General features: G+C 35.3%; 1 protein-coding gene across 3 annotated transcripts in view; it reads right to left on the bottom strand.

The window, feature by feature from the left end:
• OLFM3 (olfactomedin 3) overlaps nt 1-12,504 on the bottom strand; it is a 200,233-nt gene that overhangs the window by 41,701 nt on the left and 146,028 nt on the right. Inside the window, exon 1 of one of the 3 annotated variants that reach the window (XM_049765747.1) lies at nt 1,026-1,219. The exons of 1 other annotated variant lie outside the window; for it this stretch is intronic. In XM_049765747.1, the coding sequence (XP_049621704.1) occupies nt 1,026-1,160 (135 nt within the window). In that variant the 5' untranslated portion in view covers nt 1,161-1,219. Of the gene's footprint in view, nt 1-1,025; nt 1,220-12,504 lie in introns of those variants that run through there. One more of the 3 variants, XM_049765745.1, reaches the window with a different exon arrangement.

Raw genomic sequence — 12,504 nt, forward strand, 5'->3', positions numbered from 1 at the left:
TGTCCTGAATTTGACACTCATGTAATTAAATGTATATGAATCCATTAAGTCACCCATTGATTGACAGATTATCATTAGTAATTATGAAATGTCATAAAAATGAAAATTGTTTTGATAAATTACTTTTACTCATCTTCTAGAATACTTAAAATATAAAAAGGCAAAAGAAAAAACATACCCAAATATGAATGGCTTCTGTGTCTTTTACTTGAGTGCAAGGTAAATATATTTTCAGTAATTTCATTTGAATTTTTATATATTTTTTTTTGATAAACGAACAGTACCTTTATTTGAAAGGCTCTACACTATTACTAACAAAACCTTACTTCACACAACCAGAAAAGACTTTGGTATAAGGCTATAAGGATTAAAAATCCACTGACATTGGGTAAAGAAAGACTAGAAGAATTATACTTTTAGCTGAACTTAGATGTCTTTACAAAAATAAAAAAATATGGAGAGATGATTTTATCAAATAAGTTTTATATTGTTCTGGTTTTTTAAAACACCCTTAAATGTCTTTTTCATAGACTTTATCCATCTAGAGTTATTTTTTATTATTAGTTTATGCATTTTAAATGCTTTCCACTAAATGCATTGCAAGTAATTCACAGGAATTGAATTCTAAGGAATAACCTACTATAATAAAACTAGATTAGATTGATCAGATAGCATATACTCTGCAGCATACTCTGTAAGGAAAATTATGAAGAATTTTACAGAAGTCAAGTATAATAATAAGAAATAAGTCACTTATTTAAAGATCTTTAACTTTTTTCATTCTTAAGAATTTAATGAGTCCAGTATTTTCTTTTTCAAGCAATTTCTTTACTTCCTAGCATGACTTGAAAACGGTTCATTAAAAATATCCATGACTAAAGTTATCACATAAATATTTGAAGCATCTTGGAAGCTGACCTAATAATTGAGAAGCACAGTCTCAATCTTTGTAGTTTACGAAATCAAGCACGCTGGTTTAATGCACTTATATCCCCAAGATAACCCAGCCCACTAGAATGACTTACTAAGGTATCTGGTGATGACAGTCTCTGTCTGGTGGTGTTGAGTCCTACCAAAGATGGGAGAGTTTGGGACATCCAGTTGGAAATCATTGCCATGGTACTAAGCATAGCGCCAAGCTTCAGCAGTGGAGGACTCATTGCTGAGGAGCTAATGAGTTTTCATAGTGACTAAATTAAAATCCCGGTGCAGCAGCAAGCGTGACTGCAGCACACATTCCAGCATCAAAAGAGATCAACTTTCCCAGCTCTAATCACCCGCAAAAGCTCACTGAAGCTCTTTGCCCCATCCTCATGAAAGTGCCATGTCCTTTCCTTTCCAGCCTTCCTGGACTCTCTCTGCTGGATCATCAAAGGAAATATTCTTGAAAGGGGTTGGTTGATCATTATAAGAGCAGAGTTTGGTGGGAGGGGTGAAATTTGAGCTTTTCCTGCTCCACTAGCATCAGTTACTATCAACAGAATGCCTTTTCCTCCCGGGATTTCTGTGAGTCGGATCAGCTGCTCCTCATCCTTCATAAAAATAAGCCTTTAAATGGAGACCTGCCAAAGTGCACATTTCAAAAGCTAGACTTAATATATACATATTCTTTGGGCAGGCACAGAACACTTTTAGGCAGGATATGAAAGCATAATCTGCAAAGACTTTTCAAGATGATCAGATATTGAAAGTAAACTAATTAGAACTATTGTCTCGAAAAAATAGTCCAAGATTAACAGCTATTGCCTCCAAAAAATAGTCAAAGAAAACGACTGACTGGGAACATTCTTTTAGACATCTAATGTGGATAGAAAAAAGAAGCCTTGGAGAAAAAATTCTAGCTATCAGAATATAAGTTTCTTTTACATGTTTCTAGTTTTGGCTTTATGAATGAGGTTCACTGCAAACTCATTTACTTCTCTTATTCCTAAGAATGACAAACTGGTACCCAAAGACTGTTATAAGACAATTTAAGGCATTAAAGAGCAGCATAGGTCTTAGGTTGAGGAAATCTGAGTATCTAGTTCTTATTTTCTTTTTATTAGTTACATGACAATACCCTAAAATGTCCTGGCTTAAGATTTTTTTCCCGACAGATTTCAGACTTAGACTTTTTGTTTGCCCAGATCCCTTTCAGCTGTAAAATTCAGTAATCTGTTTATCAGCATTTGATTGGAAGGCATGCACTTTGGATTCAGAGTTTGTGATTCTCTTATATTACTTTTATAAATCCTAAAAAATATTCATGTATAAGCCTCAGGTTTTAAACAAGTGAATCAGAGCCATTGTCTTTTCTAATGCATATGATTTGAAATAAAAATGTAGAGAAAAATACATGAAAGGAAATATGGCTGAATGGACTGAAACAAAAAATAAATTCATTTTTAAAAAGATAATATTGTTGTGATTCCTTAAAATAATTCTGAAATTTTTAGGTAGAGATATATATGTTTTCATACATGTTTTGACAGGCAAAATATAAACTATATCTTTAGTTCAATTGAAAGAGATATGAGATAGGAATAGGTATGCCTTTTATTCTAAAAAGTAACTTTAAATTAGCAAATACTAGAAACTCCTCAAATCTTCCTTGCACCTATTATACTGGGATCTAAGTCATTTTGTTTCACTTCAAGATATAATAAAATTATTTCAGTTTATTATAACCTTTTAATTTACATTATTTAATGAGCTATGTCACATAGTTGACATAGCTGCTCATAATACATTTTTTCCAGATAAATGGGAGATAAATTATTAAAAAAAGAAACTAAAAGAAAGCAAGAAAAAGCAAATTGGTGAAATTATTGTATCTTCAATGAAGACATCGTCAGAATGTTTAATAAGCTCATGTTGCTGTTTGACCATCCTGTCATTTCATTTTTTTTTTTTTTTGGTTTTTGGGCCACACCCAGTGACACTCGGGAGTTACTCCTGGATATATTCTCAGAAAACGTTCTTGGCTTGGGGGACCATATGGGACCCCAGGATAGAACTTCAGTCCATCCTAGGTCAGGCGCATGCAATTCAAATGCCCTACCGCTGCACCACTGCTCTGATTCCTCATTTGCTTCTAAGCATTAGGTAGCTTCAGAGAAACTTTGACATCTAAATTGTTGTGCTCCTCTGGAATGATAGAAATAAACAAAAATTGAACTTGTTGCACAGCTGCAAATGCAGCAACAAAGTGTAATTCTAAGCACTATTACTAATACTATGGCTTTTATGGGAGTGTTTTGGCTGCCAGGAGATCCAGAAGTATGAGAGGTGGGTGTGTGTGTCTGCACTCACCCTAATAAAGTCCTAGATATCAGCTCAAATATCTTATATATGGATATCTAAAGATATTTAGCTATCTGAAGAGAGCTATAAAGAGTGGTGAATTTGGTGAAGCAGGGCCATTGTCAAAGCGGTGATTGTGGGTGATGAGTGCAGTGGGTGTGGCTCCGGCAAGGTGGTAACTTGTCCCAATCTTTTCTCTGGAGATCACTAGCTTTCAGCTGTGTAGCTGGTGAACCCATAATTGTTAGCAGCTTAGTTTACATCTTTTTTGAGAACACAGTGAGTCTATGGAGCTGTCCAGGTGCAGACATAGACATGGTGATTGCATTTGTTAATTATAATATTTTGACCACAGTGCCCAAATCATCAATATTATTTATTGTCTTTCAACAATCTTCTTGAGGCCATAGATGAAAACAAAGGAGATGAAATGATGCCTTGCATGCAGCATCCTTGGAAAAAATTCTTGGTGCCACATATGTTTTTCTGTGCACCATAATGAATGACCCAGAGCAAAGACCTGCGGGTTCTCCTACTGAACCAAGAATGCTAAAGCCATGGCATGCACAAACAACAAGATATTGTGGTGTAAAAGACTGACACTCTAGGTGGGATGGAGGAAAGGGTACTGATGTAGGAACAGTGTATGTCTAAAACATAACTATTGTGGTACTGTAAATAGCAGTGCCTAAATTAAAAAAATAAAAAGAATGGGGATTTGAAGAGGTAGCACAGTGGGTAGGGCATTTGCCTTGCATGTGGTCAACCAGGGTTTGATTCCCAGCATCCCATAGGGTCCCCCAAACCTTCCAGGATTAATTTCTGAATACAGAGCAAAAAATAATTCCTGAATCCCACCGGGTATGACAAAAAGCCAAAAAAAATTTTTTTTTAAAAAAATTGGGGATAGGAACCTTGCAAAAGTGCAACAGTAGGGCGTTTGCCTTGCACGTGGTTGACCCGGATCGACCTGGGTTTGATCCCCAGAGTCCCATATGGTCCTTTAAGCAAGGAGCGATTTCTGAACACATAGACAGGAGTAATCTCTGAACATCACCAGGTGTGGCCCCAAAACAAAAACAAACTAACAAAAAAAGAATAGGGAATCAGAAAGATGGTACAGTGGGTAGGGCATTTGCCTTGCATGTGCCAAATCTGGGTTCAATTTCTGGCATCCCACATGGTCCTTTGAGCAATGCCAGGAGTAATTCTTTTTTTTTAAAATTAAATTATTATTATTATTTTTTGTTTTTTGGGCCACATCCAGTGACGCTCAGGGGTTACTCCTGGCTATGTGCTTAGAAATTGCTCTTGGCTTGGGGGACCATATGGGACACTAGGGGATTGAACTGAGGTCCATCCTAGGTTAGTGCCCACAAGGCAGACGCCTTACTGCTTGTGCCACTGCTCTGGCCCCAAACCAGAAGTAATTCTTGAGTGTAGTGTTTGAAGCAATCTCTGAGCATCATTAGAAGTTGCCCACAAACCATAACAAAGAGGAAAGAATGTGTATTAAAAACCAATAAGGATTCAAAGCTTATATATTAAATGTCACAAGTTTTGTGAAATTTCACATTAGTATTATATTGGGACCAAAACCCCCCAGAATTATAAACCTCTTTTTCCATAAACATACTTGAGATTTCTACCTGACTTAATAAAGGTGGGGAGCATATTATCTAAACCTTAATTTCAAAAACGGTAAAGCACTATATATGCAATTATTAGATAATTTATGGTTCAATGTGGCAGAAGTAATTGTATTTATTAATGAACCTTTAGTCCATTATATAATAGCATCTTTAAAGCATATAAGATGAAATGTCAGAGCAAGCTACTGTTCTTATTTGCAAGTTAAAAAGAAAGTAAAAAAGAAAAATATAACACAAATGAAATGTTGTTTACAATCTCCCAGAAATGCAAATAACTGTACTAGAGAACTTAAAGAGAACAATAGAGAAAGTTTATTTTTTGATGATGTTTATGAACACCATAAAAGCTATAATGTGTTGTTTTTAGAACAGGTTTAAATGGCACACATTTAAATAGAAAAACTCAAATTATAATGGTTATTAGTTGTGGGAAATAAAAATAGCTACAATTTGTAAAGTGCTAAATAGTTTGCAGTGCTTTCATAATTTAGTGAAGTGATTATCATTATAATATCCATCTAAAGTTGAGTACTAGTTTGCTCATGGGGTGGGGAGTGATTGTTCCATGTATTAGAAGATGCAACCTGTGTTTAGAACCAAAAAAACATCTAGAGGTTATAATAAGCTCAACACAGTGTGGCTAGTGATGAATGTCATTGACAAGGGATGACTTTAAAATGTGATCTGTTTGCTGGATGTCAGATCATCTAAAGATATTAAGGCATTATTCTGTATGTAATTCATGGGCTATTAGAGCAATGCAATTATCCAGTTTCCTCTAAAATAGTCACTAGATGTTTTTGTCCTACCCTCCCTCCCTCCCTCTCTTCCTTCCTTCCTTCCTTCCTTCCTTCCTTCCTTCCTTCCTTCCTTCCTTCCTTCCTTCCTTCCTTCCTTCCTTCCTTCCTTCCTTCTTTCCTTCCTTCCTTCCTTCCTTCCTTCCTTCCTTCCTTCCTTCCTTCCTTCCTTCCTTCCTTCCTTCCTTCCTTCCTTCCTTCCTTCCTTCCTTCCTTCCTTCCCCAGATCTTGATGCTTAAACTTTATTCAAAACAAGCGTTTTGTCTATTCCATTATCTCTCCATTCCTGCCACTTTGACCTGCTTATGAGACAGGGTAGATAGGTGGGAGCTGCAGGGAGAGTAAAGCGTATTTGAGATAGAAAGTTCATTTTATCATATTCTTATTTAATATATGATGAGGTACTGGCATAAGAAACAATTCACTTGAGTTCAAAAGGATGGACTTCAAAGAGAGAGAGTTTTGTGGTTGTAGTAATACTTTTAATAAAGCCATGTGAGATCGTAAGATGTGAGGAAGAGAATATTATTTGAGAGAGAACCACCATAACATTTTCCGTTTTCTTATAATTGACCTTTTCTCTCTTTGTTATACCACTAAACTACCTATCTGGTAACCCCAATCTAGTTTCAGAAATTTTATTTTATTCATTTGCTTTGTTTATTTATTTTCCACACATAAGTAAAATCATGCAATATTTGTGTTCATCTCTCTTATTTCATTGCTTACTAGCAAAGTCTATCCATTTGGCTACAGTTACAATGGAAACATTCCAATATTCTATGCATGTGTGGTTTTCTTTTTAGCTATTTGTTATGACCCCTGATGCAATTCAGCTGTGTCTGCTGTGAAGAGGAATTAAGGAAGCCTCCCCTTCTTTCAGGAGGTCCAGTTCCTAGTATGGTTCACAGAATGAGGGGACACAAGGAGGACCCACTTTCCTAACAGGGGTTGTGGCACGCAGAAAAGTCATAAACAGTTTTGTATGTTCAAACAATTCTCTAATTAAAATCTTACAAAATTATTAACTGCCTTCTTAAAAAAAATCTTAAAAACCTCTTAAAAATGCAAAACCTCGCTTGCTGTTAACCTAAGTGCAGCCATATTGGGGTCTAATATTACAAGCCCTGTTCAGAGTGTGTGAACTGGAACAAAGCCTAAAGTAAAAAAATGCCAGTCTCTGGAACCTAAACTTGTAAGCACATACAAGGCCCAGATAGCCTACCACCAAGTACAGAACAGTCTCAGATAGATAGAAGAATGTACAAACTGAACACTTGTGTCTTGGGTCTGTAAAGATAATATTTTCTTTTTAATAAATATACAGCTTAACCTATGAATTTGCCTGATGCAGGATGAGAACTAATAATTTTAAAGGTCAATTATGATGACATGCCAAAAAATTTAGCCTAAGTATTCTGCTGTAACCCACAATAAATGGACTCATATCCAAGTTCACTTCTGAGTCTGTTCCCATTGTCGAATCCTGCATCCACCTTCCTGAAGAACTCCATGATTCCTTTGTGTCCAGTTCAGGCTGTCTATGACACCTATGTAGTGTCTATCTCTGTACAACTGTGAATTTGTGTCAGGTGGTGCTAATATCCAGTTGTTCCTAGGACCCACAGGTTGACATCTGACATTATTCACAAAAGGCACATGTCAGGAATTAGTCTTTGACTTATCTTCTTTGCCCTGATAGTTAAACTCATTTCTTCTTTCATCTATCAGATGAAACTTTATTTTTATATCTTTGCTATGGTTAATAGTTCTGCAATATATGAAAACATGATTTTTGAAAATAGTGGTTTTATATTCTTTACACAGATAAAAATAATGAAATATTTATGTAATTTCCAATTTCTATATCATATATTTTTAAGAAATTTTATGTTGTATTTCATATTAGTTGCACCAATTTACATATATACTTACAGTGTATGGAAATCATATTAGTTGCACCAATTTACATATATACTTACAGTGTATGGAAATTTTCCACATTCTGGCCAACATCAATGCACTAAACACACCTTTTTTTTTTTTGGTTTTTGGTTTTTGGGCTACACCCGGTGATGTTCAGGGGTTATTCCTGGCTATGAACTCAGAAATTACTCCTGGCTTGGGGGGTATGGGATGCCAGGGGATTGAACCACAGTCGTCCTAGGTCAGCTGCATGCAAGACCTCTGCACCACCGCTCTGGCTCCTGAATTTTAATCTTTTTGATAGTAATATTTTTAATAGATATGAGTTTTGCATTGTAATATATCAATTGTAATAGATAAATACAATTTTAAGTATATATTTGCCATCTTCATGAATCTTTCTATGAATTATTTATTCAAATTTTCTGCTTATTTTTAAATTTTTGATTTTATATTGTTTTTGCTGAGTTGTATGAGTTATATATTCAATATTTCTTTAATATAGTGTCTTTTCATATATTTGAACATCTTCCATTCAATATCTTCCATTCAATTGGCTTTCTCTTTGTTTTAATATTTTTCCACTATAAAAAGACCTTTGGTTTTGATATAGTGACATAATTTTGTTTTCGTTTTCTGTCCTCTTCCTCTTAGTTTTGAAGCCAAAACTTCAGAGACATTTTGAAGGTTAGTGTTAAGAAGCTTGTTATGGGCCCGGAGAGATAGTACAGTGGCATTTGCCTTGCAAGCAGCCGATCCAGGACCAAAGGTGGTTAGTTCAAATCCCGGTGTCCCGTGCCTGCCAGGAGCTATTTCTGAGCAGACAGCCAGGAGTAACCCCTGAGCACCGCTGGGTGTGACCCAAAAACCAAAAAAAAAAAAAAAAAAAAAAGAAGCTTGTTACATATTTACTTTATATCTTTCGGTTTTAAATCTACATCTAAATATTTAATAAATTTTATATTATATTAATATACACTTTTATTTAAAATATAAATAAAATTAGCATCTTACTAATAACTAGTGAAAATATTACTAAATCTAGAACCATTATAAAAGGTGTGTTGTAATCCTATGCTTTATTTTTATTTTCAATAGCCAGAAGACCTGGTATAGGACATTATTATTCACGGAATGCTGAATGATATTGATTAATATATTTATTCATCAGATTTGTTCTGGAAAATATTTTTGTTATTCGGGCAGTATTCAATAATAGACATAACTAATAAATAATTCATACCTGAATAAATATTTATAAGAAAGAATTATAGGTTCTTAGGCAAGCCTACCTTATTTTTCCATTTAAATTTTATTTTTTATTTGATTTGGAACACAAAAGATTAATGTTATGCAAATGCTTGCTATATTTTTTCACGTTGCACATTTATATTAGGTTCACACTTGCTATATTTTTTATTTAATAGTGATTTATGTGGTATGTATATATGGTTGTCAGGAAATCGCAACAAATATAAAAGAATTGATAGACTAAAAATACCAGTGGCCATGGGACTGTGGCATAAAAACTACCAGTTACCAAAATGATTGCATTTCTAAAATTTGAATTTATTAAAAATTAGAAAAGACATTGGATATCTTATTAAAAAGTAGAAATATTAGAAAAAGAAGAAAAATAGTTTAGTGGTTAAGACTTGCATGCATGAAGACCACATGGTCTCCCAAGAACAGAGTTTTTCTAAACACACAGCCTGTGGTAACTCTTGCATACCCAAAGGACTCCAAATTTAAAAAAGAAAGAGAGAGGCCGGAGTGGTAGCTCTAGACTTAAGGCATCTGCCTTGCAAACGCTAGTTTAGGACAGAGGTTCGATCCCCATATGGTCCCCCCAATCCAGGAGCGAGTTCTGAGTGCATAGCCAGGAGTAACCCCTGAGGGTCAATGGGTGTGGCCCAAAAACAAACAAACAATAAAAAAGAAGGAGAAATATAAGAAGGAATAGTATCCTTGCGCTTAATTATATATTGATGTTGCAGTTTGGGTTGTTTTTTAGGGGGGAGTACTGTAGGCAGTACTTAGGGTTTACCTCTAGTTCTGAGCTCATGGATTCTTCTAGTGGGCATGGGGTGCCATATTGGAACTTTAGGTGTGAAACATGGGTTGGTCTCATGCAAAGAAAAGCACAATACTGACTGTACTCTCTATCCACCCCTTGTGCCTTAATTCTTTTGATATTAAATATTTCAACACTCTTAATGGTTTACTGGCTTGAGAAAATTACATTTGGTAGTTATAAAAATCATAGATGAGCTGAAGAAATTATTGATGAGAATAAAAAGGATGGAGGAAATTTGATGTAGAGTGCTAAAAGATATTATATTGTTTCAAATGGATAAAGTTAAAAATAACTAAACCAGAGTGACCTCTTAAAAGAACAAAGTAGAACTTCAGTCGGATGGCACAATTTGGAAGAAGATGGAAATAGATGGTTGCAATCACTTTGGGTGGTATATACTCTAGTTTGAAATGTGGTATATTAATGATGAACAACTTCTAGAACTGTAGCACCTAAAAACAGAATATAGGATATTTCTCCAGGATATTTCTCCATGTTCAAAAGGCAGAAAATAGTAAATGAGTTAGTGTCTCTAAATTTCCATTTTCTCACTTGTAAAGTAAGGGATACATATTTTAAATTAAAGGATAATTTAAAGAACAGATTTGAAAGTGTCTATACCATGTAAGATACTCAAAATGTCACATCTTTGATAGGAAATGACATAATTGTGACAGACAACAATAATTTATCTAAGAACTCTTAGGCCTAGAAAGGTAAGAAGATGAATATTTTTGTTTTAGTGAGGTGTAACTGGGCTTTGCTCTGAATATATTCTTTGAAAAGAAAATAGTTTTCCTTATAATTTTCATTGAGATACCTTGATTCACAGTATTGTTTTTATAATATTTTAATTATATTTTTATTCATATATCATTCCAACGCCATACTCATACCAGGTGCCATTTTGGGAGTGGGGGTTTGGGCCAAACCCAGTGACACTCAGGGTTTACTATTGGCTATGTGCTCAGAAATCGCTCCGGTCTTGGGGGACCACATGGGACCTCTGGGAATTGAATTGAGGTCTGTCCTAGGTTAGGCATGTACAAAAGCAAACAGCCTACCACTTGCACCACTGCTCTGGCCCCCAGTGTGCCCCATTTTGTGTTTCCATAAGACCTCATTGCCATATGTACCTACTACTCTTACGTTTATATTATTATCTGAGGAAGGAGCATTCTTACCCATGAACTCAAAATAGTGTCTTTCAGATTATTATGCATGAAAATTACCTGGAAATGTTTTAAAGATTAGTTATTTATTGCTCTCTAAAAGTAGGGTTTATTAACTTTAATATTGCCAGAAAATCTTTATTTCCAAACATAACTGTACTCATGGCACTATTCTTTCTTGTTTGTTTTTGTTTTTTGTTTTTGTTTTTTCTTGGGGGGTTCACGCCAGGCAGTGCTCAGGAGTTATTCCTGGCTGGCTCTGTGCTCAAAAATCAGGCACGGGGGCAGGCACAGGGGACCATATGAGATGCTGGGATTGGAACCACTATTTGTCCTGGATGGCTGTGTGCAAGGCAAAATCCCTATCACTGTGCTATTTCTCAGGCCCTCATGGCACTATTCTTAAATTATTCTGTGTAGATCACAATAAATCACATTTACTTTGCTTAGAAATATTGTCTTAATTCTTCAATCTCTAACGTCATTCAAAATTACTCCTTTTAATTTCTAGAATGACAAAAGTTGTCATTCATACATTTAAAAATATTGTTTTTTCTGCATATCTTCTGCTGTTTGTTTGTTTTGGGGTCACACCCAGCAGCGCTCAGGGGCTACTCCTGCTTTAAGCTCAGAAATCGCCCCTGGCAGGCACCGGGACCATATGGGATGCCTGGATTCGAACCACCGTCCTTCTGCATGCAAAGCTCTACCTCCAGGCTATCTCTCCGGCTCCTCTTCTGCTTTGTATCCAACATTTTATTTTCTTGAAAACGTCATATACATTCACCCCTCACCAGATTTTATTTTCCTGACCAATTAATGCATAATTTTCTATACCTTTCTACTCCAATAATTCTCCTAATAAGAAAACCAACATATCTATAGTCCTAAACATAGAAATCTTCAGTTTCCTGCCATTATTTTCTCCGCCCTAAAATAATTTACTCAATCAGCTTCTAGAATATGAGATTTACTTAGTTTCTCCCAAATTTCTGACCAATCTTTTTCCAGCTCTTTTACTGAATCCTATTCATCTATATGCTACTGTCTCCCACATTATTTTCTTTTTCAAAGACCTCACCTACCAATTTAGACTTGTACACCCAATTAGTTACTTGATATCTCTATCTGGATATGAATAGTCCTCCTAAATTGAACATTTTTTAATGAGATTCTTATTTGCCTTCCCACCTATTCATCAAACAAAACAAAAGAGCCCCTACCTCTCCACTATCCCCATGACAACTCCCTGATTCTGTTTGTAAGGTCATAAACTTAGTTTTAAAACTTAATTAACTTCCCATTCCATCTTATCCATGCCATCAACAGTTTTTATAGTCTCTACTTTCAAATATACACAGCATTCAGCCATATTATCTCGAGGTTCACTGTGCTATTTCAAGTCATCATTTTCTCCCTCTCATCTGGCTTTGTTTTTCTGGCCATATTCAGCAATTGTCAGGGACTATTTTTGATTCTTTGTTCAGAAGTCACCATATTTGATAGCAGGGATTCAAACTAGGATTGACAGAAGCCAGGCAAGCATCTTAATTTATCTATTATTACTCTTATTTGAATGTTTACAAAAACAGCTGGT

Source organism: Suncus etruscus, chromosome 19, assembly GCF_024139225.1.
Source record: "Suncus etruscus isolate mSunEtr1 chromosome 19, mSunEtr1.pri.cur, whole genome shotgun sequence".
Taxonomy (NCBI): domain Eukaryota; kingdom Metazoa; phylum Chordata; class Mammalia; order Eulipotyphla; family Soricidae; genus Suncus; species Suncus etruscus.